Source organism: Dasypus novemcinctus, chromosome 26 (genome assembly GCF_030445035.2).
Source record: "Dasypus novemcinctus isolate mDasNov1 chromosome 26, mDasNov1.1.hap2, whole genome shotgun sequence".
Taxonomy (NCBI): domain Eukaryota; kingdom Metazoa; phylum Chordata; class Mammalia; order Cingulata; family Dasypodidae; genus Dasypus; species Dasypus novemcinctus.
The window spans coordinates 8663091-8679512 of NC_080698.1; the positions used below are offsets into that span (position 1 = coordinate 8663091).

The 16422-nt window shown below is 40.6% G+C and overlaps 1 protein-coding gene across 2 annotated transcripts in view; it reads right to left on the bottom strand.

Moving 5' to 3' along the window:
- Positions 1–16422, bottom strand: part of SMARCC1 (SWI/SNF related BAF chromatin remodeling complex subunit C1) — a 226989-nt gene that overhangs the window by 147276 nt on the left and 63291 nt on the right. For both annotated transcript variants that reach the window (XM_058288407.2, XM_058288408.2), the window contains exon 6: positions 13705–13774. In XM_058288407.2, the coding sequence (XP_058144390.1) occupies positions 13705–13774 (70 nt within the window). The remainder of the gene's footprint in view (positions 1–13704; positions 13775–16422) is intronic.

The following is a 16422-nucleotide window of genomic DNA, read 5'->3' on the forward strand; positions in this document are numbered from 1 at the left end:
AAAAAGAAAAAACCTTAAAATTGACAAAAATTATTAAATACACCATTACACAGCTTTAATTTTTATTTAAAACAAACTTTTCATATCACTATTACACATACACACATACACACAGTTTTTCCTAATTGAGCACTTTCAGATTAAGGTGAAATTTCTTAGCCTGGGAATTCAGACTTTCTGGATGCCAGGCATATTATCTATCACTCTCGGGAAAACCGACTCTTCACTGCAGTCAAAATGCTCCCGCCTCCCACCCACCTGCCTGTCTGCCTCCACCTGTCTCTTCCAGCACAATTACAATCTCTATATTCTTAACTGTCTCATTTCCCATATAAAATCTTGCCCCAGTTTTTCTGTGAGGCTTTGCAATTCCTACACATTTTCAAAATGAAAGTCATACCTCATCTCCTTGATGAAAGCTTTACTGTTTCCTCCAGATTCACTCTCTCTGGTATCCTATTGTGCTTTTTAGTACAACATCAAAGCTTTCACCAATAATACAATTTTTATTATGTTTTAATGGCCCCATACCTATTAATTAAAACCTCCCAATAAGAGTGTAAGCGAAGTGATCAAAGGCTGTATTTATCAGGCTTTCTTTTTCAAATATAGGTGTAAATTATATGATCAAGTGATTCTTTCTGATTTTAATCACACTTGAATTGACTCTACATTTCAGTACTGATATATTATATGCTTCTTTAATAGTCTTAATTTAGTGTAATAAACTTGTTCACAGTAATAGGAGGAAAGATCAGAATCAAGTCCTTAAACCCCAAGAAACAGCAAAAGAGCAAAACTAAGGAAAATCAGTTCATAGACTTTTCACTGCCAATTTCAATTGAAATAGCCCTAGAAGCTGACTAAAGCCATGAAGCTAACATACCTGTACTCTTTTTCAAGGATCCAACAGCTCACCTTACTATGTTGAAAGAAGCTGAAAGGAAAAGCATCAGGCTTTGTTCGTTAAAAAAACCTGATATCCCAACAAGTTCAAGGAAAAAATGAAGAGTCGTCAATGGGCCTTTTATATCCCATTCTGTGAAACAAAATTGCCGAGTAACTTAGCTCTCTAAACAGTAAAAGTGCCTTTAAGAATACTGAATCTATCTCCAAAGATTATTATTTGGCCATGGAAAGGAATGCTACAAAATGGATGAACCCTGAAGAAAACATGCTAAATGAAAAGAGACAGATGCCAAAAAAAAATAAAGAAGTTTGATTTCACTTGCATGAAAACATCCAGAATGGGTAAATCCACAGAAAAGAAAATATATTAGTTTAGCTGTCAGGGACTAAGGGGAGAGGGGAGTAAGGAATGACTGTTAATGAGAATGGGGTTTCTTTATCGGATAATGAAAATGTTCTGGGGTAAGTGGTAATGATTGCACAAGTCTAAGTATACTAAAAAACCACTGAATTGTATACTTTAAAAGGGTGAATTTTATGGTCTGTGGATTATATCTCAATAAAGTTTTATAAAAAAATTAAGAGAGAGAGCAGATGTGGCTCAAGCAGCTGAGCTCCTGCCTCCCACATAGGAGCTCATGGCTTAGTCAAGAAACTGAAAGACAATGAATATACCCTGAACACAAGAACAAAGAGAGAACAGTATGAAAAAAACAAACTAGGCCAAAGTAAAATTTTTTTTATATTTGTTTTTAGGAGGTTGCCAGGGACTGAACCCGGGATCTCATACATGTGAAGCACGTGCTCAACCACTGAGCTACACCACTCCACAGAACATTTTTAAATAAAACTTTTCTTATTCTTTGAATTACTTCATCATCAACATCATTATTACTGCTTGTTTTATTGGTAATTATTTTAGTTTAATTTAGGCTTACTTCTTTCCTCTTCTACTTTTACCTATTTTCTTCCCCTATTCATTTATTGTCCTCAGTGAGGAAATAAATATTCTTTCTTTCAAAACCATAACTTCTCTCCAAGTGCTGGAGTTTAGCTAACTCCTCAACATCTTCCAGGACCCAGGTTCTATTACATGCTTCAGTTCACTTGCCCTTTCTACAAATACTATTTTGAAACCACAACCTGAAAAATATCCCATGCCTCCCTGCTGGGTGGCACCTAATACTTCCTTTCCCTGCCATGCTTTCTGAGAAAATGGTGATGCTCTATCAACTCGATATCTTGCTTTCACTTGCAAATTTACTGTAATTTCAGTCTCAAAAGTTACCAGTTATTTCCTGGCAAATCCAAATACCTTGCCTCATTTTCATTTCTTTACAGTATAATAGTATTGTCCATTTGCTGTATTTTTTATTGCTGTCTTATTTTCCCTTGAAAAGATATGGACCATCCTTGGCTTGCCACTTGACTAATCTCCTTTGCACTCCTGATATATGTGTTCATCCCATCAAATGATCAAACTCTCCCTCACACTTGGCAAACTTATCTACTCCAAAGCCTCTGAATGGATGTTGCTCTTTAGTCTCCTTATATCATGGAATATCTCAGCACCCAGAAATTAGCTCCCTGGTAAATTTTCCTAATATAGCCAGTCACACATTTCTCTTCACAAAAAATCATCAGTAGGGAAACGGACTTTGGCCCAGTGGTTAGGGCGTCCGTCTACCACATGGGAGGTCCGTGGTTCAAGCCCAGGGCCTCCTTGACCCGTGTGGAGCTGGCCCATGCGCAGTGCTGATGCGCGCAAGGAGTGCCGCGCCACGCAGGGTGTCCCCCGCGTAGGGGAGCCCCACGCGCAAGGAGTGCACCCATAAGGAGAGCCGCCCAGCGCGAAGGAGGGAGCAGCCTGCCGAGGAATGGCGCCACCCACACTTCCCGTGCCGCTGACGACAAAAGAAGTGGACAAAGAAACAAGACGCAGCAAAAAGACACAGAAAACAGACAACCGGGGGAGGGGGGGGGAGTTAAATAAATAAAAATAAAAAAATAAAAAAAATATTAAAAAAATCATCAGTATTGTCTATACTCACCCTTATTTGCCAAATAAATACAAAACCCGTTGAACAAAATGCAAATCTTCCACACCTCCCCACCCTTATCTCATAACTGTCTCAAGACATTATGTCGAACTATACCATGTGTTTTTCTTCAGACAAATTTCATTGCTTATTACCTTTGTGATTTTCCTTATTTTGCACCCCCTCCCTAGCATGCCATACTCAAAATCTTACTAATACCTTAAGGCCCATTAAGAGTTACATGGGGGGAAAAAAAAGTTACATGGGAAGTGGATTTGGCTCAACTAATAAGAGCATCTGCCTACCACATGGGAGGTCCAGGGATCAAACCCAGGGCCTCCTGACCCGTGTGGGGAGCTGGACCACGTGCAGTGCTGATGTGCGCAAGGAGTGCTGTGCCAACCATGGGTGTTCCCTGCATAGGGGAGCCCCACGCGCAATAAGTGCACCCCGTAAGGAGAGCTGCCCAGGAGTGGAAGCACACACAAGGAGAGCTGATACAGCAAGGTGACACAACAAAAAGAGAGACAGAGACTCACAGTGCCACTGTCAAGAATACAAGCAGGAAAACGGACTTTGGCCCAGTGGTTAGGGCGTCCGTCTACCATATGGGAGGTCCGCGGTTCAAACCCCGGGCCTCCTTGACCCGTGTGGAGCTGGCCATGCAGCAGTGCTGATGCGCGCAAGGAGTGCCGTGCCACGCAAGGGTGTCCCCCGCGTGGGGGAGCCCCACGCGCAAGGAGTGCGCCCGTGAGGAAAGCCGCCCAGCAAAGCCGCCCAGCGTGAAAAGAAAGTGCAGCCTGCCCAAGAATGGCGCCGCCCACACTTCCTGTGCCGCTGACGACAACAGAAGCAGACAAAGAAACAAAAGCAGACAAAAGAAACAAGACGCAGCAAATAGACACCAAGAACAGACAACCAGGGGAGGGGGGGGAATTAAATAAATAAATAAATTTAAAAAAAAAAAGAATACAAGCAGACACAGAAGAACACACAGCAAATGGACACAGACAGCAGATAATGGGGGGGGGGAGCAGATAATAAACCTTAAAAAAAAAAAAAAGTTACATGTTATTTTAAATTCTAACTGATCCTCCAAAAAAGCATATTGCATTTACAACGGTTTTACAGCATTGCCTTTCATGTGCTGTGGCTGCTATTGTCATCACCTGCACACTTAAATGTACATGTAAGGGAACTGGTACAGGACTTCAGAGTCAAGTTCATTTGATTGCCAGCTACTTTAAGGTAAATCTCAATAATATGCAGAATTACAACTAAAGTAAATCTGACAATATGCAAAATCATGCCATACATTTAAAAAGCCTGAAATACACTAAAAGTTGAATAAAAGCGCTATCTAGCAATATTCTGATAATACCAAGCAAGCAAATAAGGATAAAATAAACAAAGAAAAGCAAAACTACTGTGAACAAGTAATCACTAAGAAGCTAGATATAACAAGTACAGTTCAGATCATAAATAAAAGGCAATCTTTTAAAAGAAAGTCATAAACTAAAAGTTTTACACCAACCATATTGGAGAAACAGAATAACCTGGCAACAGAATTAGTATTCTAACATCCACAGCTATCCATCACCTCCACCTAGTGGAAATTGGTTGCTACTACTTAACAGAATAATGGGAAAAGGAAATAACCTATTAACTAAATTATATAGGCAAGGACAGGTTTCTTACTTTATAGAAGTATAATAATCATAGTGTTAAAATTATGACTGTTAAAAATAAAATCAGGGAAACGGACTTTGGCCCAGTGGTTAGGGCGTCCGTCTACCATATGGGAGGTCCGCGGTTCAAGCCCCGGGCCTCCTTGACCCATGTGGAGCTGGCCATGCGCAGTGCTGATGCACGCAAGGAGTGCCGTGCCACGCAAGGGTGTCCCCCGCGTGGGGGAGCCCCACGCGCAAGGAGTGCGCCTGTGAGGAAAGCCGCCCAGCGTGAAAAGAAAGAGCAGCCTGCCCGGGAATGGCGCCGCCCACACTTCCCGTGCCGCTGACGACAACAGAAGCGGACAAAGAAACAAGACGCAGCAAATAGACACCAAGAACAGACAACCAGGGGAGGGGGGAATTAAATAAATAAATAAATCTTTAAAAAAATAAAATAAAATAAAATAAAATAAAATAAAACTTTCAATTATCAAAATTGATGATAAAGGGAAGGAGATGTGGGTCAAACAACTGAGCTCCTGCCTACCAAATAGGAGCTCCAGGTTCAGTTCCAGATGCCTCCTGGAGAAGACAAGCAAGACAGCAAGGTAGCACAGTAAGCTGACATAACAAGGAGATACAAAGAGGAAAGACGATGAGAGACACAACGAAGCAGGGAGTTGAGGTGGCTCAAGTGACTGAACATCTTTCTCCCCCATGGGAAGTCCCAGGTTCGATTCCTAGTGCCCCCTAAAGAGAAGAGCAGACACAGAGAGCACACAGCAAATGGGCCCTGAGAGCAAACAGTAATCATAAAACAACCGGGGGGGGGGCGGCGAATCTTTTTTTAAAAATTGATGATGAAAAGACCTAAGGAAGAAGATGTGCTCAAGCAGGACACGTTCCTACCACATGGGAGGTCAGGTTCAGTTGTGCCTCCTGAAGAAAACAAGCAAGAAAGCCAGATGATGTGATGGGCTAGTGCTAAAAGTGGAGACACAGAAAACACAATAAGAGATACAACAAGCAGGGAGCAGAGGTGGCTCAAGCAATAGGGCGTCTCCCTCCTACATGGGAGGTCTCTGGTTCAGTTCCCAGTGCCTCCTGAAAAAACAAAAATAAACAAGAAAATGAAACATAGATTATGGAACCAGCAAGATGGCACCAGAGTAAGGAGCTCCTACAGTCAGCTCCTGCTTCAGGGCAGCTAGTAAACACCCACAGCCATCTGGAGCTAGCTGACGCACCAGTCTGGGGGCTCCAGGAGACCAGAAGAGCATCCTGCAACATCCTTGAATGAACAGAAGGAGGACACTGCTCACCTGCATAGAAAATTCATAAGTAGAGCGCTCCACGCCACAGGAGGCACAAGTCGCCTCGGGAGCTGTTCTACAGCTGCAATTGAAAGCTCCACTTCCCAAAAACAGAGGAGGAAGAGAGGATTGGGCACCAACTTCAGTTACTGATAAGTAAATTCAGTGGCCTAATGTATAATCCTAATAACAACTAAAGTTTGAACCAGTCCAAGTCAGAAAGAGGCCGGTAGCTGCCATCTTAACTCCATGCTTAGTACAAGGGGAAGCGGGGCAGACTGATTATCATGGCACTGGTGAGGACCAGCTTCTTTCCATCCAGGTCAAATTGCAGCTGTAGCATAAGCCCCAGTTCCTCCTCCAGCAGGGAGGAAGCTGGGGGACCTGTGCCAGCCTCTCCAGGAAATTACCAGCCAAGCTGCCCCAGGAGCTATTCTAAGGCTGTAATTGAAAGCTCTGTTTCCCCAAAACAGGGAAAGAGGAGATGATTGGCCACTGATTTCAGCTACTGATTAGAAGACTCAGCTGGCTAAGGTATAAGCCTAGGAATAGGTAGGGTGTGAATCTGTCCAAGTCAGAAGAGGCTGGTGGCCGCTTTCTTGACTCTATCCCTAGTCTGAGGGGAAGCCAGGCTAACAGAAAATCAGAGACGGTAGGAACCGGTTTCTTTCACCCAGTCAGCCTGTAGCCCTAGACTAGGCTTCAGCCCCACTTCTGGAAGGGAGGAGGCTGGTGGGACCTGCACCAGCCTATCGGGCTAACTGCAGGTACCTTTGGCTAGTACAAACTGAATAATGAGAAATTTACTGGGGCAACTGCAGTCATCTTGGATCCACACTGCATAGATTGCTACCCGCACCTGCAGCTCCATCCCTGCCCCGGGCAGGGGAGAAAGGGGCGTGAAGTTTCATCAGTCTCTCTGGGCAACTACAGTCTAGGCCTCACAACTTGGATTTTTCCACACAGCTATGACTCTGTACAACCCCTGGCAAGGGGAAAGTTGGGAGAAGCTTCATCAGTCCCTGGGGCAATGAGGGCAGCTTGAGCCTCTACAGCTTATAGCACAAACTACATCCTTGGTTCCTATTGCACAACAGCAAGGGAGAAAGGACAGGAAGCCCTAATCTAAAGAGAAAAATTGCACCCAGAATAAATACACTAGTAAGCCAGGTGCCAAAACACAAACAAAAAATTACCATCCACACCAAGAAACAGGAAGCTATGTCCCAGTTAAAGGAACAAGATAAGCCTCCAGATGACATAAAGGAAACAACTAATCATAGATATTCAAACAAATCTCCTTAATAAATTCAATGAGATAGCTAAAGAGATTAAGGATATTAAGACACTGGATGAGCACAAATAATTTGAAAGCATATACAGAAAAACAGCAGATCTTATGGGAATGAAAGGTGCAATAAATGAAATTTTAAGAAAACAATGGAATCATATAATAGCAGATTTAAGGGGGCAGAAGAAAGGATTGGTGAGTTTGAAGAAATGGCCTCTGAAAATGAACACACAAAAGAGCAGATGAAAAAAGAATGGAAAAAATTGAACAAGGTCTCAGGGAAATAAATGACAGCAAAAGACGTGCAAACATATGTGTCATGAGTGTCCCAGAAGGAGAAGAAAATGGAAAAAGGAAAAAATGAATATCTGAAGAAGTAATGGCAGAAAATTTCCCAACCCTAATGAAGGATATATATATCCATGTCCAAGAAACACAACGTGCTCTCATCCGAAAAAATTTGAATAGACCAAGTCTGAGACACATACTAATTACAACGTCAAATGCCAAAGACAAAGAGAGAATTCTGAGAACAGCAAGAGAAAAGTAATGCATAACATAAGGGATACCCAATGAGATTAAGTTCTGGGAAGCGGACTTGGCCCAGTGGTTAGGGCATCCGCCTACCACATGGGAGGTCCGCGGTTCAAACCCCGGGCCTCCCTGACCCGTGTGGAGCTGGCCCATGCGCAGTGCTGATGCGCTCAAGGAGTGCCGTGCCACGCAGGGGTGTCCCCCACGTAGGGGAGCGCCACGCACAGGAGTGCGCCCCATAAGGAGGGTGAAAGAAAGTGCAGCCTGCCCAGGAATGGTGCCGCACACACAGAGGGCTGACACAACAAGATGACGCAACAAAAAGAAACACAGATTCCCGTGCCACTGACAACAAAAGAAGCGGACAAAGAAGAAGACACAGCAAATGGACACAGAGAACAGACAACCGGGGTGGGGGTTGAGGGGGAAGGGGAGAGAAATAAATAAATCTTAAAAAAAAAAAAAAAGATTAAGTTCTGATTTCTCACCAGAAACCATGGAGGCAAGAAGACAGTGGTCTGATATATTTAAGACACTACAAGAGAAAAACTTCCAGCATATTTGGCAAGACCGTCTTTCAAAAATAAGGGTGAGAACAGAATATTCAGAGATAAAGAGAAAGTGAGAGAATTTCTAAGCAAGAGACCGGATTTTCAAGAAATACTAAAGAGTGTGCTAGAGGACAATGAGGCCTGCAAGCAAGGATATATGAAGATTATATCAATAAAAGTGTCAAAAGAGTTCTAAAAATAAAATATGACAGATAAAACTCAGTCAGGAATAAACTTAACCAATGATATAAAGCACTTGCATTGAGAAAACTGCAACTCATTGTTAAAAGAAATTTTAAAAGTCCTAAATAACTGGAAGAAAATTCCATGCTCACAGATGGGAAGACTAAATATAATTAAGATGTCAATTCTTCTCAAATTGATATACAGACTCAATGCAATCCTGATAAAAATTTCACCAGTACTTTTTTTTTATTGAAAACACGATTATCATATTTATTTGGAAGGGTAAGGGGTCCTGAATAGTCAGAAACATCTTAAAAAGGAAACGTGAACCCTCATCTCCAGACCAGAAATCATATTACCTAGCTATAGTGGTAAAAACAGCACAGTACTGGCATAAAGACAGACATATACACCAGTGGAACCCAACTGACGATTCAGAAACGACCCCCACATGTATGGTCAAGTGACTTTTGACAAGCCTGTCCAACCCACATAGCTCAGGCAGAACAGTCCATTGAACAAATAGTGCTGAAAGAACTGGACATGCATAATCAAAAGAAGGAAAGAGGACCCCTATCTCACACCGTATCCAAAAATTAATTCAAAATAGATCAAAAACCTAAAAATAAAAGAACCATAAAGCTTCTGGAAGAAATTGTAGGAAAATATCTTCAAGACCTGGTGGTAGGTGGTGGATTCTTAAAGGAGATAAGAGGACTGAGAAACCCAGGGCCTCCTGACCCATGTGGAGAGCTGGCCCATGCGCAGTGCTGATGCGCACTAGGAGTGCCATGCCACACACGGGTGTCCCCCATGCACAAGGAGTGAACCCCATAAGGAGAGCTGCCCTGTGTGAAAAAAGTGCAGCCTGCCCAGGAGTGGTGCCGCACACATAGAGAGCTGATGCAGCAAGATGACGCAACAAAAAGAGCCAGAGATTCCCAGTGTGCTTACAGGAATACAAGTGGACACAGAAGGATATACAGTGAATGGACACAGAGGAAGGGGAGAGAAATAAATAAAAAATAAATCTTTAAAACAAAACAGAAAAAACACAGATAATGGAATTTTTTTTAAAAAAGTTACCTGCTTTAAGTTTTCCCCCTTAATTGAGTTAAGGCTACTCATTTAGGTTCATTTATTTCTGGGTATATTACTTTTTGTTCTGATATATTCAGCCCCAAGCCATTCTTTTTTTTTTTTTTAATTTATTTATTTCCCTCCCCACCCCCCCATCCCCTGCTGTCTGCTCTCTGTGTCCATTTGCTATGTGTTCTCCTGTGTTCACTTGCACCCTCAGTGGGACCGGGAAACTTAGTCTCTTTTTTGTTGTTGTTGCATCATCTTGCTGCATCAGCTCTCCGTGTGTGCAGTGCCACTCCTGGGTGGCTGTGCTTTTTTCATGCAGGGTGGCTCTCCTTGAGGGGCACACTCCTTGCACGTGGGACACCCCTCCATGGGGCACCCCTGTGTGGCACAGCACTCCTTGCGGGCAGCAGATCTGCACATGGGCCGGTTTCCACACAGGTCAGGAGGCCCTGGGTATCGAACCCTGGACCCTCCCCTCCCACATGGTAGGCAGATGCTCTATCAGTTGAGCCACGCCTACTTCCCCTTATTTATTTTTGACATGCAAAATAACACAGTTCAAAAAATCAGAAAAAAAAGTATACTCAGAAGTGCCACATACCCCAACATTCTTTCTAACCCATTCCTAAACACCAATCCCTAGCATTTCCAATTCACTCCTACTCACCCCCAATAGTTAGCCAATCTGGTTTATCCTTCCTGTATCTTTTTTCACACAAATGATTATTCATTATTACATAAAAGGTTGTAAAAACTACACACACACTCTTTTACACTGTTACCCTTTTCTACTTAACAATATAACCTGGATATCATTCCAGAACAGTTCATAAATACCTTTCTCCTTTTATACAGCTGCATAGGACTCCATTGTGTGTATATATTACATTTTATTCAATCATTTAACAACATACATACATTTAAATTGTTTCCATTATTTTGTTATTATAACAACACTGCAATGAATAACCATAAGCATACATATTTGTTTTATCTTCAGGGTATATTCCTAGAAGTGGCATTTTCAGATCAAAATTAACATGTATATTTGGTTTGAGATATATGATTGCCTGTTTCTGACACTATATCAATCATTTCCTTCTTGTTACTGCCTTTATGCCCTAGAGAAAAACTTTCCCATCCCAAGGTCATGAAAATATTCTCTGCACTATCCTTCTGAAGTTCTACTGTTGTACCTTTCACATTTAGAGGCACAATTCATATGGAACTGATTTTTGTATGATATATGAGGTAGAGAGAAAATCTCACTTTCCATTGAAACCAATACCATTTATTTAAAGTGTTCATCTTTTTCCTACACCTGCACTGAAAATTAAGCATCTCTATATGGGTAGGTGTGTTTCTGCCCTCTATATTCTGTTCCATTAGCCTGTCTATTCTTATGTTAGTATCATACTATTTTAAATCATATACCTTTATAATAATTTCTGTTATTCAGTAGAGCAAGTCTTTCTCCTTTTACTTTTCTTCAAGCGGGAACTAGCTACTCTTGGCCCTACACATTTCCAGATGTATTTTAGAATCGGCTTTGCAAATTACACACACGACTCCAGTCAGGACTGACTGGGAATGTGCTGAATATATTCATAATATGGGAAGTACTGTCTTCTTTGAAATATTGAGTCTTTAAATCATAAAAATGCTAAACTAATTTCTCTCAATAATCTATGAATGTTTGTGTGGAAATGTTTGTATATCTTTCATTGGATTCATTCCTAGCTATTTGTATTTTTAATTATAGTGCAAAGGCTATTTTTCAATTCTATTTTCTATTTGTTGTAAATAGAAATGCTTTCAATTGTTTTATGCTGACCTCACATCCAACCACCTGTTTCATTTCTAATAGTTTTGTTTTGCAGATTCTTTTAAGTATTCTATATATACATTCATACTGTTAGCAAATAATGATAGGAGTTCCTCCTTTCCAATGTTTATCCACATTATTTCTTTTACCTTTACTGCTCTAGAATGTTAAATAAAAATGGTGATAGAAGGAATCTTCTTTATTTCATTCCCTATCTGAAGAAAAGCTTTCAAAATTTCACCATTAAGTATGATGCTTGTATGATTTTTCTTTTGGTACATACTCTCTACTAGATTAAGATTAAGAAGTTCTTTTTTACCATATTTATTATTTTTTTTTAACAACTCAAGAAGAAACATTGTATTTTACCAATTCTGTTGTACATATTGAGCTTATGTGACTTTTCTCCTTTATACTCATTGATTTTCCTTTTTTAATTTCTCCCCATCCCCTTGTTTGCACCTGCTATGTCTGGTTCATCTTCCTTAATTCTTTAGGAGACACTGGTGACTGAACCCAGGACCTCCAATGTGGGAGGGAGGCACGTATTTGCTTGAGCCACCTCTGTTCCCTGCTTTGTTGTCTCTCATTACATATTCCTTTTTCTGTCTCTTGTTGCATCATATTGTTACACTGCACCAGCTCACTGTCATCTTTAGGAGGCACCACGGACACCCCTCATACCCCCCCATGTGGTAGCCAATCACTTTAGTAACATATACTTTCCTACTACTCGCTGATTTTTATTTCCTAAACAAACCTTGCAAACCTGGAATAAATTATCTTTTTAATATGTTACTGGATTTAGTTTGAGAATATTTTGTTTAAAAACTTGCATCTCTTTTCATAAGTGAATAGAGATATAATTTTCTATATTTTCAATTTTTATAATGTCATCTTCAGTATGGGTGGCAATGATGCTAAAAAGTGAATTGGGATGCATTCCCTGTTTCTCTAATTTCTGAAACAGTTTAAGACTGGCTGGTTATTTCTCTCTTAAATGTTTGGTACAATCATCAGCAATGCTATCTGTGAATGGAGTTCATTTCGGGGATAGTTTTTAAATTACAGAATTCAATTTCTTTAGTGGGTAAAGGACATTTTAGAATTTCTCTTTCTTATTGTATTAGTTTTAAGTTTTCATTTTAGCACTTGCCCTGTTTCATCTCAATTTTCAATCTTATGGATATAAAGTTATTCACAACAGCTTCTTATGATCATTTGAGTGTCGACAGGATCTCTAATGATATCCCCCTTTTCATTCTTGATATTATTTGTTCCTTCTTTTATCTTACTCATTTTCAGCAGGATTTTAATAACTAAATCTTTTCTAAGAACCATTTCTGACTTTGCTGAGTACCTGGCTATTGTATATTTTCAATTAATTTTTGCTCTTGTCTTTATTTTATCTTTCTTTAAGTTAAATTTGTTCATTTTTCTAATTTCTAGAGAAAGATGTTGGATCACTGATTTCCAAGAACTCTTCTTTCTAACATATGCATTTAAAGATATAAATTTCCCTCTAGATTTAACTTCAGCTATATTCTGCAGGGATATGTTGTGCTCACCAGAAGGCTTGATTGGCTGCATCCTTGCATGAGTTTTCTCATTGTAAGTTAATTAACTCATATTTGATTTTGCAACTCATTCCTTTGAAAGAAATGTTACCATAAGCTAGTATCCATAGGTCTGATGAACCCTGGCCACTGATAAAGTCAACTTTCCTGATCTGCAGAGTTGAACATCAGTATCTGAACCATTGTAAATTCAAAGTAATGTTTTAGTAAAGGGCACTGTTTAGACAGCCCAATTTCCCCACAGCTGCCCTTCTATCTTGTAATGTCTCTTAAATTTTCAAAACTTAAAAGCCAGAGCAAACATTTAATAACAGTGTTAATAGTTAAGGCATGCTTATACCCAACAACTGGATACTGAGTACTAAAGAAGAAACAAAATAAAAGTCTAATGGTTAGAAAGTATGACATCACAGAAAGTTTGTTTCCAATACATGATCTTTAACATGACTGAAAGGAAGGAATGCAACTTTAATAAACTCAACCAACAAATCGATCTACTCAAATAAAAATATTCAGTGACTGCAAAAAAAAAAAAAAAGGCATACGTCCTCATTAAAGAAAATAATGGAAATCTATAAGTTTAAATAGTCTGAGGACTGAATTAAATTCTATCTTCCAACTTAAAAAAAAAGCACAGTAAGCTATATTGTTAAATCTCTAATAGAACACAAAATCCAATGGAATATAAAGTGATCAGCTTACAAACAAAAACTAACTTACCATCCTCTTGTGAGGAAGGATATGGATAAATGTGGTGGGAAGCTTTTGACTTCTCATCAGTAAATGTCCCCTGGAAAGCAAATGAATAAGAAATGTAAAATAAAGCATGTGGCAAACAGAAACTATAATATACCAGGTGCAAATTCCGAAAGAAGTACAGAAGCAGTGTTTTCCTTATACTTACAAGTATTATTTTAAAATTATAACATTTTCATTATTTTTCTCAAGGTCAGGGATAGTGATCATCAAAACACAAATAAAACTTCAGTAGAGGGAAGCAGATGTGGCTCAAGTGACAGAGCTTCTGCCTACCATATGAAGGACCTGGATTCTATCCCTGAGGTCTCCTGGTGAAAAAGAAGAGAAAGCGTGCCCATACACTGTATGGCCAGCAGCCACGAGAGTGCCCACGTGGTGAGTACAAGTGCCCGCACATTGATTCAGTGCCCACATGGTGAGCCAGTGCCTGCACAAGTGAGCCACGCAGCAAGATAATGACGCAACAAAAGAGAAACAAGGGGAGAGTCAAGGTGAAACGCAGCAGAAACCAGGAATTGAGGTGGCGCAATTGACAGGGAACCTCTCTCTAGATCAGGAGTCTCCAGGATCAAATCCCAGTGAATCCTAGAGGAGAGAAAATGAGAAGACAACACAGACAGCAGGGTGGGAGGGGGGGAGGAGAGGGGAGGGGAGGGGAGGAGAGGGGAGGGGAGGAGAGGGGAGGGGAGGGGAGGGAATACACCTTTTTTAAAAAAACACTTCAGTAGACAATTTATATTGTACAAAGAAACAGTGCAAATACCTCTTAGCTAATTCTCTCTCTCCCTCTCTCTCTGGATATCCGTATCAGTAATATAGGTACCTCTAATTCTAAAAGTTACTCCAAAGTCGTCATAAATCATCATTATTTGAAGTGAATTAGTGCAGGTCTATGGCCTTGAGCCCTAAGCTAGGGTTACATACATACAGGAAGGCCATCTGACTTGACTCTAACAGGTATGTGCCCTGCTGTTTTAGTTTTTAATCACTGATAGAATAGTGGGCTGAGTTCTGGCTATACAGCTATACCACAGCTAAAGTACTTATTACATACAATATAGAATGTGATGCTCATAAAAATTTTGTTAGGACCAAGTTAATAAATGTAATGAGCTAAGAACAGTTACAGGCACACTGTCAATGCTCGATCAATGTAAGTTATCACTGCATTTAAAAGAACCATGGGAAGCGGATACAGCTCAAGCGACTGGGCTCCCATCTACCATATGGGAGGTCCCGGGTTCAGTTTCCGGGGTGTCCTGGTGAAGCAAAGCTGGCCTGCACAGAGAGCTGACCTGCACGGAGAGCTGGTGCAACACAGATGATGCAACAAGAAAGAGACACAGCGTAGCAGATCTGGCCCAATGGATAGAGTGTCCGTCTACCACATGGGAGGCCCAAGGTTAAAACCCAGGGCCGCCTGACCCATGTGATGAGCTGGCCCACACGCAGTGCTGATGTGCAAGGAGTGTCCCGCCACGCACGCGTGTCCCCCGCATAGGGGAGCTCCATGCACAAGGAGTACACCCTGTAAGAAGAGTAGCCCAGTGCGAAAAAAAGTGCAGCCTGCCCAGGAATGGCACCGCACACACGGAGCGCTGACACAGCAAGATGACACAACAACAACAACAAGAGACACATACTCCTACAGAAGAACACAGAGCAAATGAACACAGAAAGTAGACAACTGGGGGATGGAGGAAGGGGAGAGAAATAAAAAATAAAATCTTGAAAAAAAGAAAGAAAGAGACATAGAGGGTAAAGACAATGAGAGATACAACAAACCAGGGAGCTAAGCTAGCTCAAGTGACCCAGTGCCTCTCTCCCACATCAGAAGGTCCCAGTGCCTCCTAAAGAGAGGACGAGAGGAGAAGACAAGCAGACACAGAAGAATATGCAGCAAATGGACACAGAGAGCAGAAAGCGAATGCAGTGGTGGACAGTGGCAGGGATAAATAATTTAAAAAAAAAAACAACTTTTCAGATGAAAAGAACCAGCTGATTAATTTGTTCCATTTCTGCCCTTTGATGTTCCACAGTTAATTGAACCTGGCACTTTCAGCTACTCCAATCATCAGAAAGTCCAAAAGAGAAAAGAAGGTTAAGTGATTTGTTCAAAGTCATAATGCTAGTGAAGAGTAAAACTGGAATTCACACTCATTAATCTGAAAGCACAATTATATCACCTTTCTCTTTATGTATAAGAGAAGTGTACTAAATCTGTAATTGTAAACAGTATTAGAAACCTTTGCTTTAGAAACTTGCAAGATATTTTACTAAATGCTTAAACTAACTGAACTGGCAACCTCTTTTGCAGAGGAAAAGCAAGCTATTTTATGCGGCTTCTCAACAAATTCCAAAGATTGCTAAAACTTTGTCACTGAAATAATATTGTTTCAGAAAAGTATCTTCTACCTGGGCCTCCTCAGCTAGTTATCCACATCATGAGTTTCGTCACAGTTTTGCCACATATAATCAGCAACCTACATGCCATAAACACCCTAAGTGTCAGCCTAAAATGAAATTAGAAAAAGAAAGTGAAGATGTCAGAAGAAAGAACTAGTAAATGTGAGTCAAGACAAGTGGAATTTCTCAATCATTTTTTAAAAATCACATATATAAATATAATATCTAATTTAGGGAAGCAGATGTTTACTTCAAGTAACAACTGATCTCCTC